We start from the raw sequence: 24652 nt of genomic DNA on the forward strand, positions 1-24652 counted from the left end.
TTGACACCCAACACAGCCAATTTATTATCATATTTATCTACATCTATTGAATCCAACTATTTCATGAAAGTTTTTGATTTTTCAACTCACAGCCTTGCATTGATCTTACTGATACAGGAATTTCCTGACGTACCTTGCCATGTGATCCTATAGGGAACACTTGTAGCTGAAGCATGTGCCAGTTTTCAGTGAAAATTTCCTTTGAGAACTGGAATTTCCTTCCATATTACTCTTCATTTAGAGAAATGCTCCTTAAGGACTCTCTGAGATTGAAACTTCCTACTAAAATTCTCCCACTCCTCCTCCTTTCTCTTCAGACAGGAAACTGGCACTGTATCCCACATTTTCTCATACTTTCTTATGGCTCGGTGATCCTTCTGCCCATTGAGTCTGTTCTGGCTTTCAGAGTAAGCCTATTAACCCCATTGCCTCACATAGTTCCCTGTACCCTATTCTCTCTCTCTCTCCTACCACCCTGTTTCTTCTGCACAACCACACTTACAGTAGCTAATTAACCTACAAATCAGCATATCTTTGAGATGTAGTAGGAAACCAAGGCACCTAGGGGAAACTCCTACAATAAGAAGAATCTGAAACCTCCAGATGGACAGTACCCAAAATCAAGTGATACTGGAGTTGTAAGACAGCAGCACCACTTACTGCAATATTCCCGGCATGTTGCAAACCCAGGCGAATGGTCACCAAAGCCCTTAACTATGGTAGTAACAAGTTAAAACATTGTCGTAATCTCCAACATCAACACTCTCTTCACACCTCCCAAATGACAGTGTTACATAAATATCAAATACTGACAAATCTCAATGAGCAATCAGTCCCCCAATCCATGCAAGAAGCAGTTATTTTCTAAACTGTACATATGGAGGGTATTTATAGAGTAGAGCACAGTTTTCCCTATATGATACTGTGTTCCCAGCTGAAGTGTTGAAGTTTAATTTAATGGTGCTGCATCTAAATAAGGGATGCACAGGGAATAACATGACCTGAATGTACTGCATTTTTCTACCACGCCTGATCAATCACATGTGATTCCCCTCCAGATTATGTGAGACCACTCAAACCCGTTAACAATTTACATGCACATCTCACATAAAATTGAACCCAGTCAGCACCTGCCTCGTCGAGAACCTCAGGCACTCTTTCCATTTTTATATTTCCATATTACTTTAGAATGGAGGCCAATCCATCTCACCAGAGGGTCTACAAGATTCCCTAAAGAAAAATAGTGTTTCATGTATTAAACTATTTGTAACATTGTATTTGAAAACTGAAGACATGAGAATCTGCCACTCTCCAATATGTAGCTCCACTGTTAAGCATGGCTGAATTACTTCTTCACCTATGAACTGCCAATAATCACTAGCACTGAAATCCAATGGATAAATGCAATTTCAACAAATCAGCACCAATTATAAACAAGTTTATTGTCAGAAGTTGTTTTGTTAGTTTCTTCTTGTTGTTAGATCCTGAGATGACACTGTTGGAGGTTCTTGAAAAGCCAAGAATGTGGCAGAAATCTTATGGTTACAGCTGTTGTATTAGGCGCTCATCATAGCACAGATCAGACAGGGTCAGCCTGTACCAGCAAGCAAGACAAGTAAAAAGAATGAATAACGGAACTTGAACCCATCTGCTCCTTTTATGCTATAAACTGGCTCGAGCTGGTTAAGATAAAAATCAGTCAACAGGTACTGGCTGAGTCACGCTTGAGCTTTGCAACTACAGAAGTATAGAAACAAATGTACCATACCAGAAAGTACAATCTAATGTGGAATCACTTCTATTCATTCCTTCTTTCTTGTTTGCTTTCCTGCTGTCGTGCCCAACAATCTTGATCTCTGGAAATAAACTCAAAACTCTTCATCGTAGTGACATTTGTTATTGCATCTGCTCATTCGTTGCTCATCCTTTTGTTCTGATTCCCGGGTCTGGAGGAACCATTTATCCCATTAATCCAAGCTCTGACTAATATTTGCTATTTCCATTTAATTTTTAATTTTAACTTTGAGTGTTCCTTTGGCTTCCTTGCACTGCTTCTGAACTGAGCTGTATCTTAGTTTTCAAACTAATAAAGGAAGGTATAAACCGTAACTGCCCTGCACCCATTAAGTGATCTCTAATATTGAAGGCTGACTTACTACTTTCCATAGGTGAAGACCTTTTGTTCTGAGCAATAATCAGGTATGAGTTTTCATTGATTACCTCCACCATTAACCTTCAATTCCAACCAAATAATTATCCATAATTTTATTGAAGGAGCTAATCAATATTATATTATGTGTGCTGTTCCACTACGCGGAACGGAAACATGCTTTTCATCAACTATCTTACATAAGATTTGATAACTTCGTATCTATTTTCTTTGTGTTCTGTGCTCATGAGTAATGTTATAGAGCCTATCTGCTTCTATGCTGTAGGTCCGTTATCATCTTAAAGGCCTGAGATTTTTCTCTCTTTAGACTGTTTTTCTGATGTATTCCAGTGCTTTAAATTAGTCACGATTTAAGCGATTAAACTTCCCTTCATAAAACTTAGCTCATTTGACATTCTCATTATTGTTAAGTAATGCTAACATAGAAAACTTCACTCATTGATTAATGGAGGATTTTATAGTTTCTTCTGATTCCCACTGCACAGAAATAAGACATGGCATAAATTATTAACACAGTAATTTTATTTCAGTACAAGTAATTCTAGAACAGCATTGACACTTGACTACAAAATATAAAAGATTCCAATAACGTTAAATTCCACTCAGCATCATCAGGCATGACATAAAGACCATGATGCAGCAGGGTGTTAGGTCCAAACACCCTTCATGCGATTAGAACAGAAGTTGTGGACATTGCTGCATTTTCTTATGGCAGGATATCTGCGAGCTCAATTCTGCAGCAGGATTAGCTTTCTAAAGAATGATCCCTATGTTACATGCCCCTGAATCTAGCTTGCTTAAGAGACTATGAACCAGCTAGCATTTACTTACAGCCAACCCAAAAAGGTTACTTCTAGTGATGAAACATTCTTTTAAACTTTAAATTAAAAGTTGGAGCTATTGGCCTGGATAACAGTTTAGTTGGCTTTTCTCCAACAGATCAGGTATTCTTCTCTCTGGACGAAGTGCACTGATGTGCCCTGTCTCATTTCACTGATGCCTCTGTTGTTGAGTGCCAACAACTTAGCCAGTAACTTTCTAACTCTGATTCATCTTCTTTTCCAGTCATATGAAGGGTCTTGGTCCGAGACATTGACTGGTTACTCTTTTCCATAGATATTGCCTGGCTGTCTGAATTCCTTCAGCATGTTGTGTGTGTGACTTAGCCACTCAGTCCAACTGCTGTAGGCCACGCTGATTTGGGGCGTCTGAGGAAGTAATCCTGCGGTCAAACTTCTCAAGACTATAATCCCAACTCATCCACAGCTACCTTGATTAGCATTGTTTCTTTTCTGCTTTTCATTTCTCTATCCAATCCCATAGAACATGAGTCATTGTTTTTTCGAGAGGACCACTGGGACTTAGTGACTGATAAAGCCAATGATTCCTGGACTCTGACATTACACAATAGGGTGGGAAGGTTGTCCTTTCTATTAGCTGCCACAGAGAAACTCACTGCGAGTGGCATTCCCAAATTAACATGTGGATTGTGTCTATGTCAAAGTATAGTGGGCTTGGGCTTCACTGAACGATAAATGCAGGGAGCAACTTCATCCTTCATATGTGATTTTACAAAACCCTTTGACTCTGTCAGTCAAGAAGGGTCACGAAGCACCCCTCTCAATTCTTGTTACCTGCGGGGACTTGACCTCTACTATGTCTTGCTTTAAAAGATCATAAGACATAGCAGCAGAATTTGGCCACTCAGCCTATCAAGTCTGCTGCACCATTTGATCATGACTGATTTATTATCCCTCTTAACCTCATTCTCCTGCTTTATCTTCTTAACTTCTGATGCCCTTTCTAATCAAGAAGCTATCAACCCTCAACTTCAAATATATCCAAAGACTTGGCCTTCACAAGTGTCTGTGGGAATGAATTCCACTGATTCACCACCCTCTGAAGCAGGGGTTCCCAATCTGGGTTTCACGGTGCCCTCAGTTAATGGTATGGGGTCCATGGTATAAAAAAGGTTGGGAACCCCTCGTCTAAAGAAACTCCTTCTCATCTCTGTTCTAAAGGAATGTCTCTCTTTAAGATTGAGCACCTTTCCACCAACCAGTGGGGAAACATAAAAGCAAAGAAGATGAAAAACACAAGGAAAGTGAAAAAAAAAATTAAATGTAATATGTGATCATGTAATGGATAGTTTTGAATTGGAATCTGCATTTTCTAGTCAATTTTACTTCACGTTGTCAAAAGAGAACAATGAAGCAAGGATTGTGTGTGAGTGTGGAAGAAAATTCTGAATTATGGGTTAAAATATTAGGGTTACTAATGCCCTGCACCTTTCTTTAATTAACAAACCATGTATTTGGTGCAAGCCTCCAAACGTTAGTGCATAACACAGCAGTGTATACAAGATGACGGTGAAGGTCATAACTTGTGTGGTGGGCTCGGTGGGCTCTCAAGTCTGACCATTAAGGGGTGTCCTGGTTTTCCTTCACATGTCAGGTACAACATGTGAAAAGAAATTGTACCCTTGGTCTTTAATGATCTGAAAGGATTTAAGGACTTAATGAGCTTCCTGTAATATCATAAATAAAGATTCATCATTTGTCCTTGGGGGTCTTAATATACTTTCAATAATCTATCAGAGCTTCGAGGATGGATAATAACCTATCTCTGTGACTTGTAGAAATAACAAACTGTGGGACAGACAGGCTCTCTCTAACATTTTGTGGAATGTGATAAGTTACACAGGATTGATTTTTTTTTAAACTTTGGCTGCTGCAATCTGCTTTCTGTGAGCATGTATAAAAAGCAATGTCTATTGCTTTTTGAAAGACTAGCAACCACACTGTTAGTGAACCACTCTTCCCTTATTTATGTATAGCCACTTTGAAGTCTGTGTCCAATTTACTTGTGATCAACTTTAATTGAATTTCCTTAGCAAGTTAATTTCCCTAACAGTGACTCTTCAGCTAGTACTTGAGGACCAGTGACTGAGATTACTCATACAGCTCTTTAACTACTTCCAAGTGTAGATCTAAAAGATTCCTTTTCTTTTCTTTTTCTTCCATTCCTTCACCTGCTCTTCAGTTTTCACCAGGGAGCTGGTGGCAAAACTAATCCCTCATAATGGCCAAGGTATGGCATATGCTGCAATTTAAGCTTCACTCAATATTACAGAATATCTTCAGCCTTGTCTTGGCATTACTTAAGGGCATTGAAATTGTGATTAATGTTACAGGGCACAATAGTTCTCTCACTGTATGGCTTCCAACTCTGTTTTGAGTAATGTATGAATAGATAATCTTTGTTTCCCAGTGATGGTGAAATGCAATTGTCAGAGATTTGCCGTAGGATGCAGGAACGATAATGGCCTCTCATCCTCAAGACCTTGATCTAACCCCAGGTGCATATTTAATCCATGTTGGTACCTTATGTTAACTTGGTGATGTGATGTAGTCAGATATCATGCATTTAAAGCAAACCCTTTGCTTTATATCCAAGAAGGAAGGAGATGAAGTCATCTCTCTTTTCATGAAGACTTCTGTAAAACAGCTTGTGTGATTTTGCATATATCTTCAGCAACATTGAAAAAAATCCATGACAAGAAGGTCACACTTGATATTGACAGGAAACCTAATTCCTACCTTGCTTTGGAATTGTGAGTGCAATGGATTTAGATATAAACATAACTTTCTTAGTGAAGCAAAAACTTTGTCACAAAGGTTGAGATCATGTAAATTAACCCACAATACTTGGGGGCAGCTGGCCTAGTGGTTAGAATATTGCATTACAGTGGCAGTTGTAGGATTGGGTTTTGATACCTGCCACTGTCTGTAAGGAGCTTGTACATTCTCCCTGGACTCCCAGGACTGATGAAGGGTCACAGCTCAAAACATCTTAACATCCATAGATGTTACCTGGCCTGCTGAGTTCATCCAGCATTTTGTGTGTGTTGCTTTATTTTCCAGCATCTTCAGATTTTCTCATGCTTGTGACATGCTACGCTGATGCTGGAAGAGTGGCAACTCTTGCAGGCTGCCCTGCATATTCCTTGTTGATTTATTTTGCACAGTCCATGCATTTCACTGTGTTTTTCAATCTGTTTATGTAAAGTACATGTGACAAATAAAGCTAATATTTCACCTTTCCTTAAAGTCCATTGCAGGACATAGCCTCCTATTGAAAACACTGATTTCTTTCTACCTCCTGCTTTTTCAGATGCCTTGTGTGCTCCGCAATTTTCACGTCATAATAATTCTGATTCTCATTCTGATTCACTCTTGCACTCTCACTCAGTCTCAACAGGAAAGCCGATCACAAGTTGAAAAATTTCAAATAATTAAAAATGACTGCCAAATTGCCAGATGAAGAAGCATTGAAACATCACACAAAAATAGGAATGCAATGCCTTCCCTCGCAGTTAAAAGCTGCCAGAAGATATTATCTAGAGTTAACTTGTATATTATTGCTGATCCTTTTAAGTAGCCTTAACTAGCATATTAGATTGTCCTGTTGCATTCAGAACTGGCGGCACTGGTGGTTATGTTGCCCATTGCTCATTATAATGATTTACCTACCATCTACATGCTGACAACATTCAGTGGTGTCCATACAAAGGCCATTCCACTGGACAACAAACAAATTGGTGTAGGAATTCAGTGGTCTGAGCAACTTCACAGAGGGGATAGGAACTATCGATGCTTTGCAACAAGATCCTGCATCTGAACACCATCCAAGGTCATCTTCCAAAAGAGAGCTGAGCATATTAATTCTGTAGCCAGTTTTGAGTTTCAAACCACTTCTCTGAGAACACTATACTAGAAATAAAATTGGAAATTAAAACTACATTAGGAGAGCAAATAATCAAAATGTTGAAACATAGATTCTAGTGGGAATATTGGATTCTTCTTTAAGATGTAACTTATATTCATCAACATGTTTTAAATTACAAATGACAAAAAAAACACTCAACTTTGGATTCAAGCTGTTCACCAGTGACTGTTCCTTGCATCATGTTAGCAGAACAGTTAATGAATTTATTGCACTGTCATATCAAATGGTTGTTGGTGTAATTGAAGGTGGGCTGAATAGATCTTTTTCTCTCAGCCACCTGAAACTTTTCAATTGCCCATCATCTTTTCACTTCTCTCACGAGTTTCCTTTCCTCCTCCCTCCCATTATTCTATGCTCCGCTAGTCTCCCTCTCATATTCCATCAGATTCAGTCCTGTGTCACTTCCATCTATCACCTTCCAGCTTATGACATCATTTACACTATCCTCCTTCTCTCATCTGCAAATTACCCTCCCCTCCCACCAGCTAGCTCTTGATCCAGCTTTTTCTGCCATCTTTATTTAATAGCTATCTCTCCCTTTCTTTCCAGTCTATCCATCCAGATGAAGGTTCCTGACCCAAATGCTCAACTGTTCATTTCCCTTCACAGATGCTGACTGACTTGTTCCAGCCTCTTTGGTGTTAATCCAGATCTCCAGCATCTGTAGTCCTACGTTCCAGTAGCTGCAGTGGGTAAATGCTGTGATATTCAATTTATCCTGTGCTTGTGATTAAAAATCTCTTGAAGGGCATGACCAAAATATCAGTACAGAAGCAAAAGTTCCTTGATCATGCAGCTTAACCTTGCTCTTAACAAATCTCATTTCTGCACCTTAATAACATTTTTGTTGTGCACTGACAAGCTATTGACATTGGCAGAAAAAAGACTGCTGAACCAGAACAATTTGATCCAGATTTCGTGCAGGCTTCTGCCATGCTTGTTCTCAGTGGGAAGGTAACTTAAATTAACCTCCCAAGCAGCACATATTGCAAGGAAAAAGTTAATTGTGATTCCTCCTTGATACATGTTAAAATAAAATGGACAAAATGGTGTCAGCTTTGGGATGTTGTGATAGTTTGGAGATTAGATAATGAATAATATTTTTCCTCCTTACAGACATGAGGTCTCTGTTTTCCTAATTTACTTGTCTGGGCTGAAGATCGTAAGAGGTTAGCAAGTGTAGTTGGTAGCACTAAGTGATGGAAAAGATAGTGGGCTGATAATTATGCTATTCTTTGAAATAATCATAAAGGGTAGTTTCTTTGTGCTGGGGAGATTTTTGCTTTAGGCTTGGTCACAACCAGTGCTAGTGCTGTGAAGACAGTGGCAAGTACATTAAGAGAGTCAGAGTATGTTGAGTCGGGTTGGAGAGAAAATAAAGGACTGCATAAAAGATTGCTGGACCTGTCGCTCCCCTCTGCTATTGCAGAGGTCAGCTTGTTTAGTGGATGAGAAGTATAATTTGGTTTCTCTACTTCTACTACTTCAGTGTGGACATGAGTTTTTCTTTCTGTATTTCATTTATGCAAATTCTAGTAATGTTTTCTTGTGGTCTTTAACATGTGTACAGTGTTTCCTTTGTTTGTGAATGCACATGTGAATACCCTGAGCTGAATTAGATTAGAACACATTTCATTTAATTTTCATTACATGCATATAAAACAAAAAATGAAAAGAATAAACATCACTAATTTTTCTGCAAGCAAATCTGCTTCTACATTTCCAAACTCCACTGCAAAGCTACTGAAGAATGCTTATTAAAGGCCTTATAGCTGGAAGCTGGAATTGGGAAGTTCATGAGCATTTCAATCATTCTTGAAAACAGTTGCACGCTAAATGAAACTGTCCATTAAATCTACATCGAAACAAAACATATGATGTGTGGATCAATACATTTTAACCCTTATGTACTGTTCAGGTCAAATTTGACCTATTTTGACATTTGACAGCAGTAAAAACACCCTAAATGTCATTTTTAAGCTGAAATTTGATGACTTTTCCTAAAGTGATCCAAAATGTGCAAAAACAAAAATATTTTAAAAAATTATACTTTTGTATAGGTGCTACAAATTTTTGTACATTGAGGTTGTTCCGGGTCAAATTTGACCCATATCTATTGAAATGGATTTTAGAACTCCGAAGCATTAATTAAGGATTAATCACCCACTTATTAATGTCAGATAGGGTATTTATACATTTTAAATAGATCTGTGGTTCCAAATTTGGTATAGACACTTGTTATGAGGGGATTCTTGGACTGGATCAAAATTGAACCAGACTATACTGTGAAGGTGTAGAATATGAACAGTATGCAAGGGTTAAAATGAGAATGGCCAATAGCATAGTTTCCTATTTATGGTAGAGATGTTACTCCAGTCACTCTCTGCATGTCACCAACAAAAATGCTGATGCCTAAAACCCAAAACATGAATTTTGGCCACACTTTGAGGGGCTAAGGTGACATTTAAGGAAGTAGAAAGGGTAAATATCAACCAGAAATGATCTATAATCCACTCTCATCTCCTATTAATTTCCTTCTTCTCCAGCCCTTTACTTTTTCCACAAACCTGGCTTCATCTTTCACCTTCCAACTAGCCTCCACCCCCTCCCCCTACCTTTTTATTTTGGTATCTTCTCCTTTCCTTTTCAGTCCTGAAGAAGGGTCTCAGTCTGAATCATCAAATGTTTATTCATTTCCATAGATGCTTCTTGAACTACTGAGTTCCTCCGGCATTTGTTGTGTGTTCCATTGGATCTCCAGCATCTGCAGACTTTCTCGTGTTCAAATTAAACCTCTGCTCATTTTCCTTTCTATCTCTTTTTTCAAAATAATCCTTAATAAAATAATAAAACTTTAGGCCAGCTGCCTTGACCACCTTCATACATAGCTCACGATATGTGTTCTTTATGCATGAAAATACATCACTAAAGCATTTTAGGATGTTGTTTATTACATTAGAAGCTCCAAGTGAGCTCAAATAGTTGTTCTGTCCGACATCTTCTCCAACAATGTGATGAAGATATTCTAAGTCAGAAAGGTGGAAAACACTTTCCAGGAGTAAGGCAAGAATGTAGGTGGTTTGGGGTTAATGTTGATGACTAGCAGTTAGCTTTTATCAAACGTATCTATGCATTGCACTCTATATCTGTTAGCTTTTATCAAACGTATCTATGCATTGCACTCTATATCTGAACTTTGACTTCAACATGGCTAAATTTTCAAAACAGAGCACATCATGAATGCATGTCCAGTGCAGAGACTGTGCATAAATTCCTAATCTTGAAACTGTAGTCCAGATGAAAGAAAGCATCAACTGTTCATTCCCCACCACAGACGCTACCTGATCCATTGACTCTCTCCAGCCATTTGATTTTGGCTCAAAATTCCTAACCTTCATACCTTAAAATTAATGGGCCTGCAATGATGGTGATCTCCTGTCATTAGGGCAGGGGCTCCCAATCTTTTTTATGATATGGACCCCTATCGTTAACTGAGGAGTCCAGAGACCCCGAATTGCGAACCCCTGATTTACAGTAAATGTCATGTAGTGGATTCATCAGGATCTGGGTGCATGAGTGATGGAATACTCTAAGGTTGGGGTCATTGTCATACTTGGGTAGATTGCAAAGTGACTTCAGGGGCATTTCATCACCATCTGTCCCATTTCACCTTTGACAAGCAAAACATTATTATTCCATCATTGACATTGCTCAAGTACCTAATAATTGGGTTTTTATTGCAGCCTTTTAAGTTAAATATGGAACTCCCAGGTATATCTATCTAAAATACATCTAGCTAACTTCACTGAAAAATTATAGGCCATAAAAAGGAAATTTTTCACAAATGAGGACTTGACCACATCAGAAACCATTGTGTTTGCATTTTTCATTTTCAAAATCTTTCAAGTCGAAGTGTAGGAGCGCTAAAAGATTTCACCTTACATTTGAAGATGAAAGCAAATCCATCATGTCCTTGCATATGATCTGCATTAAACCATCACTTTTGATTTGACTGGAGTCCATAGTGGAGAGAATTCTGACTGGTGGCATCAAAGCCTGGTACGGAGACTCCAATGCATGGGTTTGCTGGAGGTTGCAGAGAGTTGTAGATGCAACCAACTCCATCATGGGCACAAGCATTCCCACCATCAAGACGGTGGCATCAATCACCAAAGACCCTCACCGTCCATGGCATGTTCTCTTCTCATTACTACCATCGGAAAAAAGGTACAGGAGCCTGAAGACCCATATGCAGCAATTTAGGAACTGCTTGTTCCCTTCCACCATCAAATTTCTGAATGGCCCCTGAACCCAGAACACTACCTCATTATTCTTTACTATGCACTGTACAGCTGCCGCAAAACAAGCTTCATATCATACAAGTCAGGGAAAATAAGATTTAGCAATATTCTTAGACAAAGGATGAAGTAAGGGAAGAGACTTGGCCTATTAACAATGCAACACCTTGTCATGTTACTGAGAATGGATTTTATCAGACTTTTCTAAGTGTGAGGTGGCTCATTTTGGTAGGCCAAATATGATGGCAGAATATAGTATTAATGGTAAGACTCTTGGCAGTGGGGAGGATCAGAGGGATCTTGGGGTTCGAGTCCATAGGACACTCAAAGCTGCTGCGCAGGTTGACTCTGTGGTTAAGAAGGTGTATGGGGTATTGGTCTTCATCAATTGTGGAATTGAATTTAGGAGCCGAGAAGTAATGTTGCAGCTATATAGGATCCTGGTCAGACCCCACTTGGAGTACTGTACTCAGTTCTGGTCGCCTCACTACAGGAAGGATGTGGAAACCATAGAAAAGGTGCAGAGGAGATTTACAAGGATGTTGTTTGGATTGGGGAGCATATCTTATGAGAATAGGTTGAGTAAACTTGGCCTTTTCTCCTTGGAGTGACGGAGGATGAGAGGTGACCTGATAGAGGAGTATAAGGTGATGAGAGGCATCGATCATGTGGATAGTCAAAGGCTTTTTCCCGGGCCTGAAATGGCTAACATGAAAGGGCACAGTTTTAAGGTGCTTGGAAGTAGGTACAGAGGAGATGTCAGGGGTAAGTATTTTACTCAGAGAGTGGTGAGTGCGTGGAATGGGCTGCCAGCAATGGTGGAGGCGAATACGATAGGGTCTTTTAAGAGACTTTTGGATAAGTACATGGAGCTTAGAAAAATAGAGGGCTATATGTAAGCCTAGCAATTTCTAAGGTAGGGACATGTTTGGCACAACTTTGTGGGCCTAAGGGCCTGTATTGTGCTGTAGGTTTTTTGTGTTTCTATGTTTCTTTGACACATCTATATTAGAGATTACTGGTCTATGAATTAGAAATAATTTTGAAAAAAAAATTCTCCTTCTTTGTGTTAGATTTCTATTAAATGTTGTATTGATTCTTAAATGATTGAAAAGCAGCTAAACTGTTAAGCAACTCTATTGGAAATGATCCAAGAGTTGGTGGGTGAAGGTGGGGTGGGATAATGTTCTACACCTATAGTTGGCACATTGGCACAGCTAATAAAACAGTCATCTCACAGAGCCAGAAATTCAAGAGCAGTCCTGACCTCGGGTGCTGTTTGTATTGAGTTATGTTATCTTAAGTTATCCTGTGATCCCATGTAAATTTGGGGTCGATGTCATCTGAGATTCAGAATTCGAGTGTACATGGGTGGTTAATGGTTGGCTCAGACTTGGTGGACTGCCTCCCTCTATGTTTCTTTCTGTAACTGAAATGAGTTAAGGTTATGGATCTTCTGAAAGCAGAAAATGATGATATATTTTGGAGAAGATGACTAAGTTAATTGGTCGACTGAAGGCAGCATATGTATAAAAGTGTACTGGTAAATCTTCACATATATAAGAGTTCCAGCACAACATTTCTGCCTCTTAGAGGAAAACCAAATAGGTTCCTAAACTCCCAATCTTCCTGGAGTGGTCACACAATTGACTACATATGATAGCATTCCAAACAAAAAATAAACTGCTGGAAGAACATAGTGGGTCAAGCAGCAACTGTGGAGGCAAAAGGCTGATTGGTGATTCAATTCAAGAACCTGCATCAGGATATTGACCTTTGCCTCCAAAGATGTTGCTTGATCCGTCGAGGTCTTATGGTATTTTATAAGCATGGGAATGTTTGCTGATTAAAAGATAACCAGATGAACTTACTGTATTTGTAGAGGTTCCATTTAAGTGTAGACCACTGTCAAATAGGGGAGAGGATGTTCCACTGCTGTGATCGCTGGATGGGCCTGGTGAGCCTAGAAAATAAAGGGAGAAATACAGCAGTTTTAGTATTGAAGAGCTGTCATAGGAACAGCTACAGAACATTCCAAATACAGTCACCTTTTTTAAATCATCTGATCAGAAAAATGAATATTGTTCGTACATGAAAGGAATTTTTATTGTCTTCGTCTTTTAAAACACAAATCCAAAAGAATCAACACAACTATTAACAAAATTTTACAAAAGTGTTCAAAATGTTAATACCTCACTGAATTTTCATTTCATCCCTCATTCTTTGTGCACAGATGTTACAGCCAACACATCTGATATTATATCCCAAAGAGGCACTCTGCAATTGAGTGGGAGGGTGGGTACCTATGAGGACTGTAAAATACTGGAGCCACTTGTGTCATTAAATTGGTTTCTACTACAGAAAAGATTTATGAACATATTGTTGCAACCTGAGAGACTGAGTTATGGAGAAAGGCTAAGCAGACTATGAACTTATTACTGGAAAATGAAGGATGGTCTGAGAGACGTGCATAAAACCATAAGTGTCATAGACAGTACTTAATGTCTTTTTCTCAGGGTTGTGGAATCAAGAATTAGAAGGCCTAAGTTTAAGGCAAGTGGGGAGATCTTTAATAGGAATCTTCAGGGTGAGCCATGTATGGAATGAGCTGCTGGAGGAAATGGTTGAGGCAGGTACTTCAACAACATTAAAAAGACACGGATGGAAATGTGAGTAGACAAGTTCTGGAGTGATTATGGGCTGGGTCAACTTGGGGAAAAGGGAGGAGGACCTGAAGAGAGAATTCAGGGAGTTGAGTAGGAAGCTGAAAAGCAGGACCGCCAGGGTAGTAACCTCAGGATTGCTGCCTATGCCACATGCTAATGAGTGCAAGAATAGCATGATCAGGCATATTAATGCATGGCTGAGAGAATGGTGTAGGGGCAGAGCTTTGCGTTCCTGTATCACTGGGGTCTCTTCTGAGGGAAGAATGGCCTGTACAAAACAGACAGATTACTCCTGAATCCAAAGGGGACAAATATCCTAGCAGGCAAGTTTACTAGAGCTGTTAGGGAGGGTTTAAACTAATGTGGCAGGGGGATGGGAACCGGAATGATATGGTTGAGGAAGTGGAAAACAGAAATAAGTCAAAGATAGCATGCAACAGAGATAATAGAAAGGACAGGTAGGAGATGAGGCATAATGGGAACAGCTACAGAACACTCCGAATACAAGTGTAATGATTTACAACAGAAAACAAGAAATACTAGACTGAAAGTGTTATATCTGAATGCACGCAGCATAAGAATTAAAATGGAAGATCTTGAAATTCAGCTACAGATTGGTAAATATGACATTGTAGCCATTTCTGAAACTTGGCTAAAGGATGGCTGCCATTGGGAGCTGAACGGCCAAGGATATACAGTGTATTGGAAAGTTAGGTTGTTAAGCAAAGGGAGTGGTATGGCCCTGTGTATAAGAAATAATATTAAATCATTAGAAAGGAATGACAGAGGATTGGAAGGTGTAGTCTTTATGCCCCTGTGTATAAGAAATAATATTAAATCATTAGAAAGGAATGACAGAGGATTGGAAGGTGTAGTCTTTATGGCCCTGTGTATAAGAAATAATATTAAATCATTAGAAAGGAATGACAGAGGATTGGAAGGTGTAGTCCTTAAGAAATGTCAAGGGTAAATAACACTAATGGCAGGCCTCCAAACAGCAGCCAGGATGTAGGTTACAAATTACAGCAGGAGATAGAAAAGGCATGTCAGAAGGGCTTGATGTCTTGATAAACATTGGGGATTTTAACATGAAAGTGGATTTTGAAAACCAAACCAGTACTGGACCTCAAGAGAGAGAATTTGTAGAATGTCTAAGGGATGGCTTTTTAGAACAGCTTGTTATTGAGCCCACTAAGGGATCGGCTGTGCTGGATTGGGTGATAAGAGAGCTTAAGGTTGAGGAACCCTCAGGGAACAATGATCACAACATGATCGACCTCACTTTAAAATTTGAAAAGGAGAAACTAAATTCCAACATGTCAGTATTTCAGTGGAATAAAGGAAAATACAATGGAATGAGAGGGGAGCTGGCCAAAGTTTACTGGAAAGGGACTCTAGCAGGAATGACAGCAGAGCAACAATGGCTGGAGTTACTGCAAAAAATGCGTGAAATGCAAAACAGATATATTCCAAATAAGAAGCAATTTTTGAATGGAAGAAGGACACTACTGTGGCTGACAAGTGAAGTCAGAGCCAAAGTAAAAGCAAAAGAGAGGGCATACAAGGAAGCCAGAGCTAGTGGGAAAGTAGAGGATTGGGAAGCTTTTAAAAACTTGCAGAAGGAAACTAAGAAGGTCATTAGGAAGGACAAGATGAAATATAAAAAGAAGCTGGTGACTAATATCACAGAAGATACTAAAAGCTTTTTTTAAGTAAATAATGGGCAAAAGAGAGTTGAGGGCAAATAGAGGACCAATAGATAATAATGTTGGAATATATTGTAATGAGAGATGCAGAGATGGCAGAGGAACTGAATGAGTTTTTTGCATCAGTCTTTACAGTGGAAGACATCTGCAGTATAAAGGACATTCAAGAGTGTTGGGGAGGTGTAGTATTTGCAGTAAAAATTACAACTGAAAAGGTGCTCAAGCAGCTTAATGGTCTGAGAATGGATAAATCTCCTGGACCTGATGGAATGTACCCTTGGGTTCTGAAGAAAGTAGCTGCAGAGATTGTGGAGGCATTAACAATGATCTTTCAAGAATTGATAGATTCTGGCATTGTACCGGATGACTGGAAAATTGCAAATGTTACTCCGCTATTTAAGAAGGATGCGAGAAACTATAGACCTGTTATCCTGACATCAGAATCGATTGTTAGGGATGAGATTACAAAATACTTGGAGGCACATGACAAGATAGGCCAAAGCCAGCATGGTTTCCTGAAAGGAAAATCCTGCCTGACTAACCTACTGCAATTTTTTGAGGAAATTACAAGCAGGTGTCACGAATCCTATGACAAGTTAAAAACGACCAGCAGAAATGGAACACATCTGGAGTCTGGTTTACTATAAGTTAAGACTATATTTATTACTACTATGAAATAATATCATTAAAACCGGATAATATGATACAGATTATAAACTATTATATATATCTCCATAAATGTGTGTGTGTGGATACAAAGATAATAGTCCCGGAGGAAAATATCAGTCTTATGGTGTCAGGTAAGTTTAAGCAGTTCAATTCACTTTGTGTTGCGTCGAGTTGAATCGATAGAGAGAGAGAGAGTTAACTGAGTTGATGTTTACGTTGACAGCTTTAGTTGTTCTTGCTTCCAAAGTCTTTAGAGTCTCTTTGTGTGAACCCCACACAGACACAGATGGATAGAGCCCCTTCTAGGGAACAGTCTTCTAACCCATGGCACGGGTTCACCACCAGCAGACCCCCACAGGCAATCTCTTACTCACACTGGTAATCACAGGTCGAAATTAATTGGTCCGTGGCCTCCACCCTCGTGGTGGTCTTAAACTCCACCAGTGGTTTCTTGGGTAGCTTCCACAATTCTCCCGTGTCGTGTCTTCTCTGCCATTATCAGACCAAAAACCTCAACTTTTTATAATCCATTTGAAATTCCAGCCATCCATTAACTCAACTGCTCTGAGCTGTTACCATGGTGACTTTCCAGATCGTGTCTCAGTTGGTGCCATACTGTCTCTCTCAAGGTCACAATTAAAGGTGCTATCAAAACCAAATCAGAGTCCTTTCTCTCTTTTAATTGCCTCCATGTTCATTAGACTGCTGAATTTTCTAGCAATTTCTCACCTGCATGACACAGGGTAGACAATGGAGATGCAATAGATGTGGTGTACTTGGATTTCAGAAAGCCTTTGAGAAGGTGCCACACATGAGGCTGCTTAGCAAGATAAGAGCCCGTGGAATTACAAGGAAGTTACTAGCATGGGTGGAGCATTGGCTGATTGGCAGAAAAAAGAGAGTGGGAATAAAGGAATCCTATTCTGGCTGGCAGCCTGTTACCAGTGGAGTTCTATAGTGGTCAATGTTGGGAAGGCTGCTTTTTACAATATATGTCAATGATTTGGATGATGGGATTAATGGATTTGTGGCTAAATTTGCTAATGATACAAAGATAGGTGGAGGAGCGGGTTATGTTGAGGAAACAGAGATCCTGCAGAGAGACTTAGATAGTTTAGGGGAATGGGCAAAGAAGTGGCAAATGAAATACAATGCTGGAAAGTGTATGGTAATACATATTGGTGGAAGAAATGAATGGGCAGACTATTATTTCGATGCAGAGAGAGTTCAAAATGCAGAGATGCAAAGGGAATTGGGAGTCCTTGTGCAAGATAACCTAAAGGTTAGATTCCGGGTTGAGTCAGTGGTGAAGAATGCAAATGCAATGTTGGCATTCATTTCTAGAGGTATAGAATATAAGAGCAGGGATGTGATGTTGAAGCTCTATAAGGTACTCGTGAGACCACACTTGGAGCACTGTGTGCATTTTTCATCTCCTTATTTTAGAAAGGATATACTGACATTGGAGAGGGTTCAGAGAAGATTCACAAGAAAGATTCCAGGAATGAAAATGTTACTGTATGAAGAACGTACGGCAGCTCTTGGGCTGTGTTCCCTGGAATTGAGGAGAATGGGGGGGGGGGGATCTCATAGAAACATTCCAAATGTTAAAAGGCCTGAATGGATTAGATATGGCAAAGTTATTTCCCATGGTAGGGGAGTCTAGGACAAGATGGAATGACTTCAGGATTGAAGGACAACTATTTAGAACAGAATGTGTTGGCGCATGGCCTAGTGGATAAGGCATAGGTCTAGTGATCTGAAGGTCACTTGTTCAAGCCTCAGTTGAGGCAGTGTGTTGTGTCCTTGAGCAAGGCACTTGAACAACACATTGTCAAGCTGCTTGGGTCCTAGTGCACTTCTCCTGAACAACATTGGTGGTGTGGAGAGGGGAAGGCTTGCAATTTGGTCTCCCATACAACCCTGCCCAGGCCTGCATCCTGGAAACCTTCCACGGCGCAAATCCATGGACTCTTGAGGCTAACGGATGCCTATTATTTAGAACAGAGATGCGGAAAAATTGCTTTAGTCAGAGGGTGATAAATCTGTGGAATTTGTTGCCACGAGCAGCTGTAGAGGCCAGATCACTGGGTGCATTTAAGGCAGAGATACTTAGGTTCTTGAATAGCCAGGGCATCAAAGGGAATAGGGAGAAGACAGAGGAGTGGAGAAGACCGGAAGAATTGGATCAGCCCATGATTAAATGGTGGAGCAGACTTGATGGGTTGAATGGCCTACTTCTGCTCCTATACCTTATGGTCTTATGGAAAAATGGGACGAAGGCATTTTGTTCAACATGGACTGGTTAGACTGAACAGCCTTTTTCCATGCTCTATGACTCCATATATTTTTGGTTTTACTTCTGGAAACCATAAATCCAATTTCATGAACCAAATATCCAATTTCATTTAGCCATCCATTTCATCTCTTAAAAAAATCAGCATTTCTTTTTCTTCAGCTATCTTTCAAAGCCATTGTCCACACATAAAAAATGCATACAAAATTCTGGAGGAATTCAGCAGTATCAGCAGATCAGGCAGTATGTGCAGAGGGAAATGAACAGTGGACATTTCAGGTCAAGACCCTTCATTAAGCACTGTACACACATAAAAAAACATATTTGTATCCCATAAAAGCAGTAGAAATGCATGAAATATAATGCTGCTTCATATCTGATAGTCTTTGCTATGTGTGGAGTGCTTCAGATCATGAAATTATTCCAAGACCAACTGACATATTGTGCCTAATGTATCAAACTTTCAGTGTACTTAAACCCCTTTAGCCATTCTGCATATGATAATAGAATATGCTCTTCAAAACACAGTTTTTCTGATTGACATTGCATAGTATTGCCTGAATATCAGCATTCTTTTCAGCTTCATTCTCTTGTTACCCTCAAATTCCTTTCCTCCGAAACTATATGCCAAAAAGTAAGATTACATCTCACTGCTTTTTCCTTTGCAACACTGGAAATCCTTACCTCCTTTTTCCAAATCTACAGCACAGTAAGGCATCGAGCTTAGTGCTGCTGGTCTTTTCAGCCTTGACAGTGGCTATAGCCCAGTCCCTGCAACTTTGATTTTTATTAAAAGATTAATGCAGTGCCGCTGACTAAGCTATTTAGTACATCATGGTCTCCTTTGCCAGAAACAGGTTAGATTATTTATAGAACTCCATAGATACAGCACCATCCTGCTAAAGAAATTCTCCTGTTCTAAGGCTGAAGCTATGCCCTATGGTTCTGGAATCTTCTTCTATTGAAAGAATCCACTCCGTGTTTACTCTATCCAGGCTTTTCAATATTTAGTAATTTTAAATGAAATCTCTCCTCATTCTTCTGAACTCCAAAGAAACTCTAGCCAACAAACAGTCCTCATTTTCATTCCTAAGGTCACTCTTGTATACATCCTCTGGATCCTCTACAATGTGTTACTCATCCTTCCTTTAGATATGGTGTCCAAATCCGCTCAGAATTCTCTACTTTGATCTGACCAATGCTTTGTAAAGCTTTAGTAGCGTATCTTTATTTTTATATTCTAACCCTCTCAAAACGAATGCTGGCAGTGCATTCATTACCACCAAATCAACTTACAAATTAAACTTTAGAGATTCCTGCACTAGGACTTCAAAATCCCCATGCACCTCTAACACCTGAATTTGCTCCCTGTTTAGAAAAATAGTTTGGCAGAAGGAGTAAGGTTTTCAGCTTTACACCTTCTATCAAATTGCAGAAAAATACACTTCTCTGTGCTGTATTACACTTGCCACTTTTTTACCTATTCTCCTAATCTGTCTAAGTCCTTCTGCAGACTTTCTGCTTCATCAATTTCATCAGTCAGATCATTAATTTATAACATGAAAAGTTACAAGCCCATCACTGACCCTGTGGAGCTCTACTAATCAGCGACAGCAACCCAAAAAGCCCCCCTTCCTTCCCACTCTTTGCCTTCTGCCAAAGCAGACAATCTTATATCCATGATAGTATCTTTCCTGTAATCCTATCTTGTTTAGCAGCTTCATGTGCAGCACCTTGTCAAAGGTAGAAACATAGAAAACCTGTAGCACAATACATGCCCTTCAGCCCCCAAAGCTATGCCAAACATGTCCTTACCTTAGAATTACCTAGGCTTACCCATAGCCCTCTATTTCTTTCAGCTCCTATCCAAGAGTATCTTAAAAGACCCTAACGTTTCCATCTTCACCTCCGCTGCCAGGAGCCCATTCCGCGCACTCACCACTCTCTGAGTAAAAAACGTACCCCTGACATCTCCTCTGTACCTGCTTCTAAGCACCTTAAAACTATGCCTCCTCATCTTGTGTAACTCTAAGTAAACAGCATCTATTGACTCTCCTTTGTCTATACTACCTGTTACTTCAAACAGATTTGTCAGGCAAGATTTTCCCTTAAGGGAGGCATGCTGACCTCAACCTGTTTTATCACATGCTTGGAAGTATCCCAAAACCTCATCCTTAATAATAGACCTTAACATCTTAACAACCACTGAAGTCAGGATAATTGGCTTATAATTGTGTGTCTTTTGCCACTCTCCTTTCTTAAAGGGTGGAGTTACACTGGTGATTTTCAACCATAATTCTAATGCGCACAATATCATATGTGTCAATTTACAACCATAATGCAAGAATATGTGTCATTTTCTAACTGTGACACAAGATCATCTACCGTATTTTCTATACTATATGCATTGAAATATGACACCTTCATTCCTCTATTCACCACCCTTTAAAATTTTGTCTCTAAATTGCTTGATCATATTGACAGTCTTTGTCTGTTTATATATAGTTTTTAATAAATTCTGTTGTATTTCTTTTTATTGTAAATGCCTGCAAGAAAATGATCTCAGGATAGCATGTATATGGCAACATGGTATATCATATGTTTCATATACCCTAGTATAGAGTAAGGGTTCATAGATAACCAATTTACAAACGTTTGTACTTTGAAATTTTACGTTAAATTCTTATCCTTTTATAAATTTTATCAGTCTTTATTCTAGAGACTTCAGAAACCTCTCCACTACTCCATCTCTTTTATTTTGTTCATAATTTTCCAAGCGGTACATTGTACATGGAAGTATCAGGTATATGCTCGTAATGGTACCCACTACTCTCTGTGCAAGGAATCTGCTCCACACATCTAATATGAGACATTTCAACCCTAGGAATAAGGTACTGGTTGTCATCTCTATGTAGGTTTTTCATAATCTTCTAAACCTCTATCAAGTCTTTCCTTGGCTTCTACTTCTCCAGAGAAATCAATCCTTGTTTCTCCAACCTCCCCTCATATCAAGACCCCATAATCCAAGCAGTATTCTTGTGAGCTTCTGCCTCCATAACTTTCTGATAATAGTGCAATGACAATGGAATACTATATCTGAGATGTGGCCTCACCAGAGTTCTACAAAGCAGTAATATCACTTCCTGATTCTTGAACTCTCTGCTGCCGATATTGTCAAATTTGCCTCATATCGTCATAACCATCCTATCAGCTTCTGCAACATGTTGAAGGATGCCTCTTTACATCATTGCTATCATTAGTGTCACGGTGTAATACAACACTGAAGCAGGTCCTTCATGCCAACTGGTTCACGTTGGCCACCGCATCCTCCTTGCTAATCCCAATTGCCTGTGTTTTGCCCATAACCCTCTCTGCCTCTCCCTTCCATGTACCTATTGATGTTGTAATTGAACTCACCTTGAACACTTAATTTGGCAGCATTTCAGGTACTTAACTCCCTCTACATAAAGAAATTACCTCTCAGTTTTCTTTGAGGTTGAGGTCACTTATCATTTTCATGCACACCAGAAAATAAAGATCCAGTCTTTCCCTATAACAAATCCCTATAGCCAATCTTTCCCTATAACTCAGGCCCTCTAATCCAGAGAGCATCCTTGTAAATCTCTTCTGCAACCTTTCCAGCTAAACAATGTCTTTCATATAACAGGGTGACCAAAGCTGTACCTAATGCTGCAAGTGTGTCCTCAACACAGCTTATATAATTGCAACAAAATGCTCTTAGTGATGCCCTAACTGACGAAGACTTGCATGATAAATGCTTTCTTCATCACACTATTTACTTTGCAAAGTTGAAAGTTCAAAGTTCAAATTTATTATCAAAATATGCCTACCATATACAAGCTTGAGATTCATTTTCTTGCAGTCACCATAAAACAAAGAATACAATTGAAATCACAAAAGACAGACAACAAAGACTGATAAACATCCAATGTGCAAAAGAGGACAAATTGTGCTTATAGAGTCAAGAGGGTTAAGTCAAGTTTATTGTCATTTAACTATATGTATGTGTATAATGTATATAGAAATGAGACAATGCTTCTTCAAAGACTCTAAAACACAGTAATACACACAGCACACAATAAATATCAAATAACATAAATAACAAGTACATTAATATTAAATATTGTAAGGTACAGAACAGATTAAGCAGTGACACTTCAAATACGATGCAGCGGGGAGTTCAGAAGCCTAACGGCCTAGCAGAAGAAATATTTCTCATCCTCACTGTTCTTCAGAGATCCCAACATTGACCCAGTCAGAAAATGGAACTTCAACTATCACCCTTTGCTTCCTATTAGAACAAATTCTGGATCCACCTCACCAACTTCCCCCGAATTCCATCCAGCTGAAACTTAAAGATCACTGTGTTACAGGGAACTTGCCGAAGGCCTTACTAAAGTCTACATAGTCAATATCCACTCGCCTAGCTTCATTTATACCATCAATTATGTCACTGAAAAACTCCAAAAGATTCCTCAGATATGAGACACACAAAATCATGATGACAATTCATGATCTGGCTTTGACTATCCTAGTAGTTGGTGGATCTTGTCCTTTAGAATTCCCTCTAGTAAGTTCCACACTACCAAACTCAGGCTCACTGGCTTGTAATTCCCTAGCCTATCCTTGTGACCTTTCCAGAACAATGGATCAACATTGGTCATCCTCCAGTCTTCTAGAACTTTAATAGTGTCTAACAATGAAGCTAATATCTCTACAAGGATCCAGAAGGCTGTAAAGCATCTAGAAAGAAGATGGTTTTGTTCCTCAAGCTTGTTTTGGGCAGGAGATCATTCAAAGTGGGAGTGAGATGGAGAATTAAAGTGGTAGCTAACAAGAGTTCAGGGATGTTCTTCCAAATTGCATTTGATTTCTCCAGTGTACTGGCAGCCATATTCTGAACACAGAGCACTAGACTGGAAGGGGAGCAAGTAAGTTGCCGCTTCAACTGGAAAGAATGTTTTAATCCCTGTGACTGTGGCAAGGGAAGAGGCCAAGCATGTGTTACCTGTGATTGCAAAGAAAGGCATTGTGCAGAAATGGAAGAAGAGAGCATGGAGTTATAAAGTAAATGATCCTGACAAAATGTCAGTATTATGTTAGATAATAATTTCCGTTCTTTTTGCAGTTAGGAAACACCAAGTGTACAATGACAACATATCATACCTCAGAAGGTAAAGAAAATACATTCACAAAAGTGCTTGAAAAGAAATAACACACGGGGGAAGTTTCAAAATTAGTAGAACTAATTAGCCAAATAAACAAGGAAAAATGGTTTTAAAGACAGCAGCATTACTTCAGGCCATTTTGTTTCAAATTCAACACGATAATCTTTAAACACTTTTCATGACAATCGTTTTAGAACTGTTACGCAAAGAGTTGGACCCTTCTTCCCATTATGTCTATGCAGACCTGTTTGACTGTTGACAGTCATCCCATTTGCCTGCTTTAGGAGCATATCGTCCTGTGCTCTGTCTATTAAAGCCTCCATCTAAACAACTAAGACACAACACTTGTGTCTGATTCTACTACCTTGTTACATAATACAAAGAATGTAAGAACATAGCTCGGCCACTCAAATTGCCACATCATATGATCACGGTTTGTCTGTGATGACCTCAACTCCTCTTCTGTTCCACTTCCTTCTAATTCCAAATCCCTTGATCTTTTATCTCCTTCTTAAATGTATTGAATGAACTGGCCATCCTTTTTTTGGGGGGTGGGGGAGGCAAAGAGATACAGAATCTGCCCCACCCCCATCTCTGAAAGACAATTATCATCAAAGGAGAAAAGAACCAAAAACTTAATTATGATTCTTTCTGCTTACCTAGTGGGAGCTTCAGGAAGGAAGGAGCTTCCCTGAGGTACTGAACGGTGATGGTAACTTCATCTCCAGCATTTCGCAGTAGATGCACCTGGTAGTATGGTGTAGAAAAGAGCTTTACTCCAAATGAATTGTCCTATAGAGTAGTTAGAACAACCACATAGCAAACATTTTTACCACATGCTATTTCTTTCCTAATGCTCTTTGTTGTTAT

General features: G+C 39.3%; 1 protein-coding gene across 1 annotated transcript in view; it reads right to left on the reverse strand.

Annotated features, from left to right (window-relative positions):
- Positions 1-24652, reverse strand: part of sntg2 (syntrophin, gamma 2) — a 260468-nt gene that overhangs the window by 132323 nt on the left and 103493 nt on the right. Inside the window, exons 7-8 of the mRNA XM_059983452.1 lie at positions 24442-24529; positions 13128-13219 (exon numbers count right to left, since the gene is read on the reverse strand). Coding sequence (XP_059839435.1) covers positions 13128-13219; positions 24442-24529 — 180 coding nt within the window. The remainder of the gene's footprint in view (positions 1-13127; positions 13220-24441; positions 24530-24652) is intronic.

This window comes from Hypanus sabinus, chromosome 10 (genome assembly GCF_030144855.1).
Source record: "Hypanus sabinus isolate sHypSab1 chromosome 10, sHypSab1.hap1, whole genome shotgun sequence".
In the NCBI taxonomy this organism is placed as follows: Eukaryota; Metazoa; Chordata; class Chondrichthyes; order Myliobatiformes; family Dasyatidae; genus Hypanus; species Hypanus sabinus.